Here is a 15,061-nt window from a genome sequence, read left to right on the forward strand (position 1 = left end):
CATCATGCCATTATGCAAAAGTTGTGAGGGATTTCTTGAATCGTGAGTTCCCACATCGCTGGATTGGGAGAGGTAGTCCATCAATTGCTTGGCCCCCTACTAGCACCGACATTACGCCACTTGATTTTTTCCTGTGGGGGTTTGTCAAGAATCAAGGTGTATACCAAACACCAGTTCGTGATCTACCAGATCTGCATCATCGCATTTGTGCAGCTATCGCAAATGTTATGCGTACTATGTTGCAGAACACTTGGAGAGAAGTGGAATACCCATTAGATGTCTGTAGCGCCACTAATGGTGCGCATAACGAGGTTTATTAGGTATGTCAACAAACATTTTGAGATACCCTATTTGTAGAAACAAACCGCAAGTAAATATCTGCACTACTTCTCAAGTTATTAAATTTTATATTATTATACCTTTAATGCGGACACCTTGTATTACTTGAGACTCAGTTACAGCCCACCTCAGTCATTCAAATCAGTTTTCAGACCAATTGGGCAGGAAGGTACAACTCATAGATTACAGCAGTGGTTTTTCAGCTACAGAGAAGAATCAAAGAAGAATGTAACAAACACAAGTTAAAAAAGATAAGAGAGCAAATGACCACAGATTACAACATTTCAAATAAAACCACACCACCTGTCATCCTAGTGTTTGTAGTCAGACTCAGGCCTTATTAATAACTGCACAACAACTGAAGCATGATGCACTGAAAATGAGTCATAAAACAGTACAATAATAAAACCACAGTTTTAGAAAAATTACGCACCGCATAGAAAGAAGAGCATGCAAGTTCGACTGATCTGTTCCAGCTACACAGACAATACTGTACCTGCATAAAAGCATCCAATGGATCTACTTCCTCAGCCACTTCATCATCTTTGTTTTCCTTATTTTCTGTTTTGTCAGCTTCTTCTTCATCACTGTCATCTTCTAAAGTCCACTTTTTCATGGGCAACTGTAGATTAGCTAAAGGAGAATAAAGAAGAGCATAATATAAATCAAGCCCCAGTATATGAAAATGCTCACATTAAAGCTAAACAAAGATGAATATGGAAACATAACTTTGGTTCTTATTAAATCAAATACAAAAAGATAGGAACACAAAAGGAACACACAGTATGATAAATTCAATGACAGGTCAGCACTGAAAGAAAGAAAACATCAATTTCCTTTTCATTTGTATTCCTTTCAATGTTCCTATCTTCCTTCTATGACTCATTTTGAGCTTGGTTGTTCCTTACCATTACTTTGCTTATTAACCCATTCACGTTATATTACGAGCTGTGGTCGCGCACGGTGTTTTGGTGCATGAATCAAATGACGAGCTCAGCTCGCAATCATAAGTTATGAGTTTCATTATGGTCCGTATTGACAACTGATCACTATCAAAGGGTAGAGAAGGTTCCACCTATTCAATACCATTGTAAATTGTGGCATACCAAAGTGTTTAATTTATTATTGGTTATATGTGTGCATATGTCTTCCAGTTGTAGCATGGCTGAAGATGACCCAATATATATCGGGTCGAAACTAGTCCCAGTTTTAAGCTGCGTTTACACTAGCGAAACTCCCTCGCGAAAGTCGCTCGGGTGAAACTTACTCGCTTCGAGTGAAATTTCGCACTACCCAAAACAGAGCACAATTCAGAGCGAAAAATAGCGCGAGTGGGGCGAACCGCCTTCGACAAGCCTGAACGCTTCTGTTCTTGTTTTGCAGCCAATATGGAAACTTGTTTTGTCCCTCCAGCCGTTGCAGCCACGTTTTCCATGATATCAATGTCATTTTTGATCAAGAAAGGGAAGAAGAAAAATCGGCGCCCTCGACAATGGTGGAGCAAACAACTATTCCTTGGGAGAAGCCAAAATGGAAACAGCCTTATGAGAGAAATGGTACAGGAACCCATTGATGATACAATTAAGAACTTCGTCCGCATGAGTACCCAATATTTTGAACAACTCGTTTCACTGATCAGTCAAAAAGTTGAAAAACAAGACACAACATTCAGAGAAGTAGAAACAGTGAGAGAAAGTTTGGCTGTCACACTGCGTTTCTTAGCAACTGGTGATTCGTACACAAGTTTGCAGTATTTATTTAAAATATCGAAGTGCACAATATCAAAATACGTCCCAGAAGTTTGTGATGCGTTGATTGAAACACTTCAGGATTATGTGAAGGTAAGGATAATAATTAATCGCATTTAAAACAGTAAATCGACTCTGTATTATATATGTACTTCAAAAAAGGCAAATGAACAAATAGGAATGCTAATAACTAAAAATCATACAATATTAAATTAATTTAGAAATACATTTCGTATCCAAATCGCACCCATTTAAAAAATAGCGTTTGATATATTTGTTAATTGTTGTGGATCAATACAAAAAATGGGTGAAAATGTAAAATAAAGATAAAATAATGGAAGAAAACATAAATCACAAACCAAGTAAAATTAGTCGCAAGTGCAATAGCCCATCTAAAAATGACGAATCCAAATGTTCAGGGCTTGTGCCTTCTGAATGTGGCGTTGTCTGCCCACTAGTGGAAGTTCTTCACAATGACCCAAGAATGCTTCAAAATAGGTACCGGTAGGTCAAAAAAGTAATGAAATGACACAATTTTGCATTATAAACCAATAGTTTACCTAATCCAGTAACAATGTAATTATTAAATTAATGTAGTAATGGTCCACCTTTCAATACTATAATATAAAGGTGGACCATTACTACATCAATTACTACATTAATTTATTAATTACATTGTACTTGCAATTCAATACGGATCAGAACCATGAAGTTTATAACCTATGATAATCCAGTAACTCTGCTCTTATTTTCTTTCGATCTTTCACTTCGATATGATCCCAGTAGCATTTTCATCTTCGCTTTCACTGTAGAGAACTAATTTCCTTCCACGCATCTTATCTTTTATTGGGATTGAAATAGTTCTCTTTTTTGGATTCCACATAAAATCTATTTTTGCAGAGCTCGATGAGCTGCAAGCACTGTTCTTGATTCATCCCTCGCGCAACTAGGGGGACCACGTTTACATTGAGAGAACTTCAATGAGCGAAACCCTTTGATGCGCGGACAAAAACCGACTGACCTCCGGCTCGCAGCGAGGGCCCTCACTCCGCAATTACTCAGGGGTGGGGGAGCGTCTACACTAGGCGCAGCTTAATAAGACAATATACAAGCTTATGGTATTGAATAGGTGGACCCTTCTCTACCCTTTGATAGTAGTCAGCTCGCAATGACGCAGTGTCTCGCTTATCTTCGCATATTGGATTCTCTTCGCAATATAATATTTAACAATACACACTGTAGGGAACTACAGGCATGTACTGTTGGTAAACAATGTTGCCTGTACTTCTGTGTGACACTGGGATTGTTGAATAACAGTTTATTTTCGTCGGTATTCAGTATTCATTATGCAGTAAAATCGGTTTCATGGTCATGTCGACAAGAGATTGAAAGCGCTTGTGAACATTGTTTTAGATGGTGATTATGCCAATAATGACTTTTGGAAAATAAAATCCGAGTTAGAGGACAGTGATAGCAACAGTGAGAGTGAAAGTGCCGCGCACGGCCGGTGATACAAAAGAACCATAGTGATTGGAAATGGGAGGAAAAAGTAAATAATCCTGATATAAATCTATTTCAAGGATACAGTGGTGTTTCAGAGATAGTTACGAAAAATGTATAGTCCGCCAACGTCCGAAACTGCAATGGTTTTAGAGTACACAGATCCTCTCTTTTTGAAATTATTTCAGATGAAACCTTTGTACCGCAGCCAGCAGTCACTAAAGGAATGAGGAATGGGCAGGTTATAACTTTCAAGGGCATGAATGCTAAATTTTAGTGAATTAACTGCATTTGTTTTTATTTTATGCATGTTTTTGTGTGATAGATATGTTCAAACTATGGGCAGACAAATTAAATCTGATTCTACAGTCAACAATGTGGCCACTTATTGTGACTTGAATGGGTTAATATACATACAGAGACATACAAGGAAACACAAAAGACTCCATACCTTTACACACTGTTTTCTGCATAGAACTGAAGGCTTCAACAGACATTAATCAGTATTCAACATAAAATCACCTTCACCCAGGAATTTCAGCTCTTATGCAGTGTTGCCAACTTAGCGGATTTTCCGCTAAATTTGGCGGAATCAGAAGACTGTCAGCAGAGAAATATATCATTTAGCGGACAGCGGATTTTTTGGCGGAATTCTAGATTTATTATAGCAGAATTCAGTGTTTTATCCATTTTACTTTTTTAGAAAAATTTGTACTCCAGTTCTGAGCTATTCCATATTTCTTGTCAGGAGCTAGCAGTCACGTGAAGAAAACACGTTATTTGGATTTGATGTTATGAGATCATGGTATCATAAATTTGTAATGCGTGGAGAAAAGAGTGCTTATCTCTTAGTTGACGAAAGATGACATAATGAAACTGTGAGAGAGTAGCATTTATATTTATGCTATGAAGGAAGACTGTTTGAACTGGCCTGTTCTGTGTGTGGCCCCTGAGGTAGGGGATTCACCTAGTTTGCACCCGCCACTAAAACGCCTACAAGTTTTAGCTCGCTGGGTCGCAGGCAGGGGGCTAATCCCAGTGAAACTCACAGACCAGGTGAGGCATTATTATTGCTCATTTTTATTGCTCATTATTTGAGATCGGATTTCTTGGCGGAATTTTAGCGGATTTTTAGTACTAATTAGCAGATCTTGAAAATATAAGTTGGCAACACTGCTCGTATGTCTTAACTTCTCATTTATATTATCTATTGTGTTCAACCAACTGCACATTCAAGCTATTAATAAGTCAACATTGATAAGTATAGCTTCTAATCAATCAAAACCACCATTAAGGCAATGCAGTCATCTGAAGAGCTGGGGGATTCGGTTCACATTTTAATGCTTACTATTTTTGTTTGGGTCATTTGGGTTCATATAGCACTCCCTGCCACACCGTCTTGTGCTAACCTTTTCATCTATATGTAACTCTTCGATCCTACATCTACTCTTAAAGTGTTTGTCATATGTCTTACCCTCACCGACCACTTTCCTTGTAAATCAACAGAACGAGTCCTGGGTGCCTCAAGATATGTTCTACTAGTCTCTCTCTTCTTCCAGTTAAATTTCACCAACATGTTCTATCAACAATATGCTTCAGTCTTTTTTTTTTTTTTTTTTTTGGTATATCTAATCTTCTCTTATCACCTTCAACATTCTAGTGTAATGCAGTATTTCAAAGCTTTCCTTCCTTCTGCACCAGTTACTATACATCAGGGGCCGGCAACAAATTGATTGCTATCTACTAGTAGTTTGTGAGAGTAAATTTAGTATATTGCGAGCTTTAAAGAGAGAAGAAATATTCCCACAAAAGATTCAAATCTACCTTGGTAAATTCCCATGCACGCACTACGAGAAGTTTGTTTTGATTTTGACTTTCACTTGTTCGTGGGTGACTAGGTTCTGTAACAGCTGAAAATATTTCCTTCACATGCATATGCTGTAGTGAGGCTGTACTACATCCCTTTATTAACAGTTTAAAATTTTGCTGAACCACTGCAATGTTGGTCTTGTGGTTCTACAAGAGAAATATCCTTTACTGACAGACTTTAAATTTCATTTGAAGATTTATTTTGTGTCAACGTACCTTTGTGAATCTTTAATTCCAACCACGAAATTCATTAAATATAAGTATAGAACTAGGTTAACTGATGAACATTTGGAATCATGCATTCGATTTTGTGCACTCAGCATAAAGGCTAGTTTAGAATTTCTGCCACGTTTCACAACAAGTAGAAAGGTGATTACAGTAAAACCTCGTTAATTCGAAGTCGTTGGGACTCAAAACTCGGACTTCGAATTACGTGATTTCGAATTAACCGCCAATTCGTAATTCAGAAGTGTCAACCCTTGCCGAGCTACAAAATATTCTAAGGCCCGTTACTGCATGCAGTTAACCTTGATTCCCAGTTTAAACCTTTCAAATGCCATGAAAAGGAAAAAAACTATTTCCAAAATGCATCCAAGAATTTGCATTTAGAGTATTCAAATAATGCACTTGGATAACTCACTGACAAACATAACATCTCAAAACGAAAGAAAGAAAGAAAGAAAGAAAGAAAGAAAGAAAGAAAGAAAGAAAGCACGATTCAAAGATGAGGAGAAATCTATGCTGGTTTCCATGTGCAAGTGCTTTATTCATTGGATTACTGTACTGTATGCATTATAGATGTCCTGTACTTGCTCAGAAAGTACCTGATGCCCTTAAAACATTGTGGCTAATCGAACTTCCCTATGACGAGAGGAGAAAGTCTCTCACTTCCTTCTGCATAACAACACAATACAGTCACTCTATCCTTATACAATTTCCCACCAAGGCACTTCTCTTGTACTTCAGAAATGTAAAACTTGCCGCATCACAAATTATTCTAAGACCCGTTAATGCATGCAATCACCCTGATTCACAGTTTAAACCTTTCAAATGCCATGGAAAAAACTATTTCCAAAATGTATCTAACAAGGTGCATTTACAATGTTCAAATAATGCACTCGGATAAATCACTGACAAACATAAACTCACGCAACAAAAGAAAAAAAAATCACACAATTCAAAATGAGGATAAATTATGTCAGTTCCCCTGTGCAAATGCATGTTTTTTTTATTACTCTACCGTTTGCATTTTTAGGTGACTTGTACTTGCCCAGAAAGTGCCCGATGCCCTTAAAACATTGTGGCTTATCAAACTTTACTATGATGAGGGGAGGAATTCTCTCGCTTCCGTGTGCCTCCCGTGTGCATTGCAACACAGTACAATGACCCCCACCCTTGTACGATTTCCCGGCTTGCACTTTCACTTTTAAAACCATAAGACCGTTTGGACTCGGCATTAAAAGAAAGGAATGCAGTTTCATTGGTAATGACAATATTGTTCAGTGCCTACCGTAACAAACTGATTGTATGAGCCACGCTTTTCGTCAACTGTCGGCATCGCCAGTGTTCGCAGATTCTGTTTCTCCACACACTGCCTGCTGCGTGATATTACAGCGTTCCTTAAAAATGTTGAATACAAAAGAATTCCGATTTCACTCTAACTTAGCAATTATGAAGCACACTGTAGACACACCGATGTGTGTGAAAGTGCAGAAAGCTACCCCTGAACGTTCTGCAAGACGCATTCTATCATTACGCAGATAAATTTTGAATTTAAATTACTCTGTAACATACTACTGTTTTCAAATGAAAGGCAGTTTTGAATTCAAAGTCTGAATTTCGGTAATGGGGCCGACATTGTACTTCGAATTAAAAATTATCCGTATTTCGAATTAAAAGAAATAAGTTTCATAATGATAGATCCGTATTGAACTGTGATTACAATAGAGTAAAATAATATATTATTATTGGTCCACCTTTTCAATACAAAATGAAAATTACATAGGGACTAGTTTCGACCTAGTAATAGGTCATCATCAGCCTGAAGTAAATTAAAGCGTAAATATCGAAGAAAAACATAAACAATGTAAACACAAGTACAGTACATACGATGTGGGAATTTGAGTAGAGATATATTAAAAATAATAACTCTTCCAATTGACGAAGCACTGAGCGGAAGTTATGTAAAGTTCGGTGCGCCGTATATTATAAAAGACCACTGTGCACTAAATGATGTAATAAAGAAGAAGAGTAGGTTGAATGCTGGCTTCTTCTTAGCTGTTGTATATTCGAAGAAGATTACGTCGTATTTTATAAGGTATTGAAAGACGTCAAAATACATGGATGTTGGAAAGGCTCTTCATTTTTTTCGAATTAAACAATTTAAATATCATGCAAAACCGTATCTCATGTTTCCGGGAATGAGAGCTGCTTTGAATCAGACGGGTCTTTGAATTAACCGATTTCGAATTATCGAGGTTCTACTGTATAAACTTTTATATTTTTGCAACTGTTTGCAGTAAAAAATGTATTTCCATACGTACACAAGAACCTCGTTTATCCGGCCCTCAATAATCCGGATCTCTGGTTTATCCGGATCGAAAACAATAAAAATGTATTTCTACTTGTAAAGTATTTCTTTTACGGGGTCGATTCTTCTTGAATGTCTTTTCCACCATGGATAGTTAAGGACAGGAATTGGAAGCAAGTGGGCCGCGGTCTATCAAAGGTACCATCCCGACATTCGCCTAGAATTGAGAATGGGAAACCGCGGACTCTTCTGAATTCCTTGACACATTTGCAGACATTCCATGATGCTCTGACGTAGACGTGAAGGACGTAAATGACTGGTTGAAAAACGACTAATTCAGGCTATGGCATAATGACAGATGAATAAAATATTGCCTCTTGTTCCCCGGCAGGTAATGGCGAGAGTGATGGTGAAATGGAAAATAAAACCGGCGCTCCATCACAAGAAACAATGACTCATGGAGATGCAACAATGCAGCTGGGCAAATTGATGGCCTATTTAGAATTCCAGACTGAAACCACACGACAGAATTGATGTTAGTAAAATGTCTTTGTATCGTCCTGCGCAGAAATACTATACAAATATAAAACGGAAAAAGCTCACACATTATTTTAGTGCATAAAACAGAGTTGTAAATGTAAGAAAAGGTTTCTTATATTATTTTGTACAATTGAAAAAAGGTATTACTGTACAACTTGTGTTAATATACAGTAGAAGTCCACTATAGTGAGTAGGTTATAACGAGAACCCCGTTATACTAACAGTATTTTGATGTCCCTTCAAAATTCCTATATTAAACTGTGTATTATCCTTCGGTTACAGTGAGAGCCCTATCACTGATGCCTCCGTTATTACAAGCGATTAAGCACGCGCGATTTTTTCCGTTATGGATATTTATGCACCCCAGCAATTATGATGCATGCAATTGATTATCTTCGTATTGTTTCCTTGCTACGTCCACTAGCGAGTTCTCTCGTCGACATTCAAAGGCGATGTCAGAGTCTATTAGTAACACCCGACGACTGCTGTTCCGTAAAGAAAACTCGAAATAAAAGAGAACATATTTTCGTAATAAATGCATAAATAACATGTCCGATAACAGTTCTTAACTCATTGAAAATAAAAGCTGACTAAACGATCGCTTAATTTTAATGCAAAATACTGCAATTAAGTAAAAATGGGATACACCTCGAAATATGGCAGAGTGCATAATTGATTTCACAGGTTAGTTTATATTTTCTCGCGTGTGGTAAAAACGGAAAGGTTATTATCGTGTAAATTTATAGCGAGAAAGTTACCAGTATCATTTCTCTAGTGGCGCTTAAAGTATGTTTTCATCATATGTATAAGACGGTTAAGTTAGGATAGGTGACGCTGTTTGAATAAGGAAACCGAAACGTTTGGCACAAAATGCGATCGATCATCTTTGGTACGGTATAGTTTTCACACTATGTGCATTTGCGAGCTCTCTCGTCGGCATTCAAAGGCGATGTTGGAGTCGATTAGTAATACCCAACAACTGCTATTCTCTAAAGAAAATTCGAATGAAAGAGAATAACAAGTTTTCGTAACAAATGCGTAAATAACGTGGCCGATAGCAGTTGTTAATTACATAAAATCAGCTTCATGGTCCGTATCGCACTTCAATAGATTCACAATGAAGTATTTATTTATTTTCCACCTAGTCGATACAATGATTGCCTAAGGCAATTTTTATTGGTCAAAAGTGGTACATGTTTCGTATATTATCAACATCTTCAGCCACATAACACAGTTTAGATGAAAAATATAAAATTGACAAAGTAATGCTTTAGAGGAAGTGTCCTTGAAATTAACATAAGATTGACAAGATTAAAACAAACAAATAACTCAAGAGAAAATATATAAATTATTTCTACAATAGAAAGCAGTCGTCAAGGAAACACTTGTACAATATTCCATAGAGAAATTGTCCTAATAAATATTCTTTTCTTAATAATCCATGAAAAAAGATCAATTTATAAATTAAAAATTATACATTTTATAAGTAATTATCGAAATGAAGAAATCCTGATATCACAGTGCGGCTCTTATTATTAATGTAGATGAAAATATAACTAATTCCTAGTTGTCAAATCTTATTAAGCCTGCTTTCCTTTGGAACAGTAACTCCTGTCATTCTTTCACAGTTTTGCGCCGGGTGTAATATTGATGATGCGTTCTTCCTTGTTCTTGCACCTGAGGAGGAGGAGGAGGAGCGGGGGATATAGGTGTGTCAAGAACTTCCTTGCTGTCACCTATAGCTTCAACTGAGGAGGAACAAGTTGTAGGGCTATCTGTAGGTGGAGAAATTCCAATTCTTTTTTCTTGATCCTTCTCAAGCATTTTCAAATATACTAGAATTTGATAATATAATGGATTCTTATATTCTACAGCCTCATTAAGGTTATCATTTTTCTTTACAAGTTGGTCTAGATGAATGTACAGGTCTTCATATGTGTTCATTAAGCTGCCCTTTTTTAACTTTTTTATGATGGTCAGGTCTTGTTCTATGTTTGTAAATTTATGAACTGTGGCAGTCATGTGTGATCCCATTGCTGAGAATCTTCTATGTTTTTCAGCATTCACATGTTCCAAATATCTAACTTTAAAATTGCGGCCAGATTGTCCTATGTATGTGTTCTTACATTCAAAGCATGTGAGTTTATATATACCGGATAGAAATGTTTATATTGAAAAAACAGAAACATTTTTTAATAACAATTCGTTTAGTACAGTTGATAAAGACCCGACATCACGTATTCAGAGGGATCTTAAAAAACTATTAAAAAGCACGTCTTTCTTGTTTAATGAACATGATGTGCAAACATTAATAAATATGAACCCTAGACTCCCGACTGCAAGAGCACTATCGAAATTACATAAACAGGGAGAACCGATTAGACCTATCATAAATTTCAAAAATAGCCCCATTTATAAAACTTCTAGATTTATACATAATTTCTTATCAAGTAAATACGTATTTCATTGTAAAACACCTATCAAAAACTCAGTGGATTTTTGCAATCTAGTTAAAGATTTTAAACTTGGATCATCTCACACGACATGTTCGTTTGACATAACCAACATGTATACAAACATTCCAATAGAAGACACTATCAGAATCATTAAGAAGAATTTAACGAAGAACAAATTAGTAAGCATACCAGAAATTGAAGATTTTATTAATGTTTTAAAATTCGTGTTAAATCAAAATTATTTTACGTTTAATAATAAAATTTACCAACAAAAAGGACTTTCAATGGGAGCCCCAGCATCAGGAATATTGGCTAATATATACTTAGACTATTTGGAACACACGAAAATTATTAATCAAATAGAGGGTTTGGATTTTTGGACACGTTATGTGGACGATGTTTACGCTATAATAGATAACAGACTCACCGATAGCAATAAAGTTTTAAATATATTGAATAATTTGGATTCCAATATAAAATTCACTTTAGAAGAAGAAGTTGAAAAATCACTGAATTTTCTGGACATAGTCACAACAAGAGAAGAAAAAGGATTTTCTTTCAAAATACACAGAAAATCCACTTTCACACTGACCACTATCAAGAACAACTCGTTACACCCTGAGGCACAGAAAAGATCAGCATATTATAGTTACATTAACAGAGCGTTTAGTATTCCTTTATCCAAATCTGAAAGGAATAAAGAACTGTTGTTTATCCGACAACAAGCCCTCTTGAATGGTTTCAACAATAACATGATTGATAAAATAATTAATAAATTTTCGGAGAAGCAACAATCTAAATTAGCAGTCGAACCTAGTAAAACTGAAAAATATATCAAGTTCACATATAATAATCCAAACATTCATGTAATAACAAATTTATTTAAAAGAAAAAATTTCAAAATTGCATTTTCCACCAATAACAACATGAAACATAATATTTTCAACCATGATACAATAAATCTCTCGGAAAAAGATAAATTTTTTGATTCCGGTATATATAAACTCACATGCTTTGAATGTAAGAACACATACATAGGACAATCTGGCCGCAATTTTAAAGTTAGATATTTGGAACATGTGAATGCTGAAAAACATAGAAGATTCTCAGCAATGGGATCACACATGACTGCCACAGGTCATAAATTTACAAACATAGAACAAGACCTGACCATCATAAAAAAGTTAAAAAAAGGGCAGCTTAATGAACACATATGAAGACCTGTACATTCATCTAGACCAACTTGTAAAGAAAAATGATAACCTTAATGAGGCTGTAGAATATAAGAATCCATTATATTATCAAATTCTAGTATATTTGAAAATGCTTGAGAAGGATCAAGAAAAAAGAATTGGAATTTCTCCACCTACAGATAGCCCTACAACTTGTTCCTCCTCAGTTGAAGCTATAGGTGACAGCAAGGAAGTTCTTGACACACCTATATCCCCCGCTCCTCCTCCTCCTCAGGTGCAAGAACAAGGAAGAACGCATCATCAATATTACACCCGGCGCAAAACTGTGAAAGAATGACAGGAGTTACTGTTCCAAAGGAAAGCAGGCTTAATAAGATTTGACAACTAGGAATTAGTTATATTTTCATCTACATTAATAATAAGAGCCGCACTGTGATATCAGGATTTCTTCATTTCGATAATTACTTATAAAATGTATAATTTTTAATTTATAAATTGATCTTTTTTCATGGATTATTAAGAAAAGAATATTTATTAGGACAATTTCTCTATGGAATATTGTACAAGTGTTTCCTTGACGACTGCTTTCTATTGTAGAAATAATTTATATATTTTCTCTTGAGTTATTTGTTTGTTTTAATCTTGTCAATCTTATGTTAATTTCAAGGACACTTCCTCTAAAGCATTACTTTGTCAATTTTATATTTTTCATCTAAACTGTGTTATGTGGCTGAAGATGTTGATAATATACGAAACATGTACCACTTTTGACCAATAAAAATTGCCTTAGGCAATCATTGTATCGACTAGGTGGAAAATAAATAAATACTTCATTGTGAAAGCAGTTGTTAACTCATTAAAAATAACGGCTGAAGTAAACGATCTCTTAATTTTAATATTATACACTGAAATTAAGTAAGAATGTGATACACCTCAAGATATGGCAGAGTACATCACTGATTTCAGAGGATATTTTCTCGCGTCTAGTTAAATTTCGGAAAGGCTATATTCAAATGTAAATTTTTAGCAAGGTTAAGTCATTTCTGTACATGCGTTTCAAATATGTTTTCATGATAGATATACAGTTAGGTTAGGTAACACCATTTGAAGAAGAAAACTTTGGAGTGATACCGTATTCCTTCGAATCACAGAAGACTTTTTTTCCCCCTCAGAATCTCATGCGAAAAATCAAGGGTTGTCTTGCATTCGCGGCCTAACAGTAATGAATACCGCTGGCAACTCTCGCGGTAGCCACTCTGCTTTTTTTCACCCCCGCACGCGCACGCACACACAAAATTCGTTGACAATAAACGATCGCCTCTTTATTATACATCGCTTTTGTACAGTGCCTGTATGTAACGTCACTGGATCTCGGCAAATAGTGAAGAAAGAATGACATTCTATTAGCCTCAATAAAAACGTTTCTCAAATCTGCAGAATAGCATCAAAACATACGAGCCTTCAAATTCTCAGAAAGGCCGCAGCTACTCAGTGTCAGAGTTATAATGCGTCTACTGTACCTGACTCTTAGTAAAATTAAGTTTTATACACGGCAAGAATATTTTCATGGTGGATAGTCGTAAAGATACGTGAAACAGGTATTGGTGGCAAATTTTGAACGGGTGCTCGTCGATGACCAAAATAGGATATTATGCCAATTTTAAGTTACCGGTAATGGTTATTAAACACTCGGAAATGCAGAATAATTGTGCAGCCGCAAGAAAATATGACGTAGGCCTAACTAAAGCCAATATTTGGCGTCAGTGCGAAGACAAAGGTCCAAAAAATGCATTCGGTGGTCCGCAACAAGGACGGTTTAAAGAAGTTGAAAATGAAATTGTGAAGCATGTGCACGAAAAACGCAAGAGCGGAAAGGCCATACCGTGGCGCAATAAACTCGTTCGTTGACCTTCAACATCCGCAATTAGGCCTAGCTAGCTGCTGAAGTTGGCCGAACCCGGCAAGCGAGACGTGCATGTAGCGGTAGCCGGTTATATCTGACGCTGAGTAGAAGTACCGTAACAGTTTTTACAGACAGCAAGAATAATTTCCTGACAGATCGCTGTATTGTAGAGACGCATGGAATAGTATTGCCGGGAGATTTTCAACAGGTTCTCTTCGGTATTATGATGCCAATTATAAGTTAATGGTAATTAAACCAGCGGAAATAAAGAATAATTGTGCAGCCGCAAAAGAAAAATGTGGCATAATAAAACCAATATTCGGCGTATAAAAATAGTATTAAAATGCGTACTGTACAACAAAAGCATTCATATGATTTTTACAAAGCACTTTTTTTTTAAAGGAAAAAGTGGTTTTCATCTTGGATTCGGAGAAATACGAAAATGTAATTTTTTCAGAATGAAATTAAACATACACTTTTACGTAGCATCGGATTTTGAAAGATAACAAGCAAGTCGTAGTGTGGATATCATCCGCTGAAACGCAACTTTTAAACATACTGTTTGCCATTTCATACCGATATTAATGTGTATGGGGTTTATTACAACTTTTATACAAAAATCGGATATAACGACAATCCGCTAAAGCGAGTAAAATTTCCGTTGTTGTGAATTCTCGCTATGACGGACTTCTACTGTATTATATAACATGTACTGTATTTATTTTTTTAGTTTTTCCGGATTATCCGGATTTTCGATCATCCGGATCAGTTTCGGTCCCACTTAATCCGGATAAACGAGGTTCTTGTGTATATCATAATTGCCTTTTCAAGAAAATTATGTTGGATTGCAACTGTTTCAAGTGTTGATCATTTAAAAATGTGAGAACTTCTCAGATGATCATTGAAGTGGTGGTGATTATTATTATTATTATTATTATTATTATTATTATTATTGCTTAAAGGAGCCTAACACCTAGGTCATC

The 15,061-nt window shown here is 36.0% G+C and overlaps 1 protein-coding gene across 4 annotated transcripts in view; it reads right to left on the bottom strand.

Annotated features, from left to right (window-relative positions):
* The window catches only part of Prp5 (pre-mRNA processing factor 5), a 268,041-nt gene that overhangs the window by 192,153 nt on the left and 60,827 nt on the right, over window positions 1-15,061 (bottom strand). For all 4 annotated transcript variants that reach the window (XM_067136316.2, XM_067136315.2, XM_067136314.2 and 1 more), the window contains one exon: window positions 836-972. In XM_067136316.2, coding sequence (XP_066992417.2) covers window positions 836-972 — 137 coding nt within the window. The remainder of the gene's footprint in view (window positions 1-835; window positions 973-15,061) is intronic.

This window comes from Anabrus simplex, chromosome 1, assembly GCF_040414725.1.
Source record: "Anabrus simplex isolate iqAnaSimp1 chromosome 1, ASM4041472v1, whole genome shotgun sequence".
Lineage (NCBI taxonomy): Eukaryota > Metazoa > Arthropoda > Insecta > Orthoptera > Tettigoniidae > Anabrus > Anabrus simplex.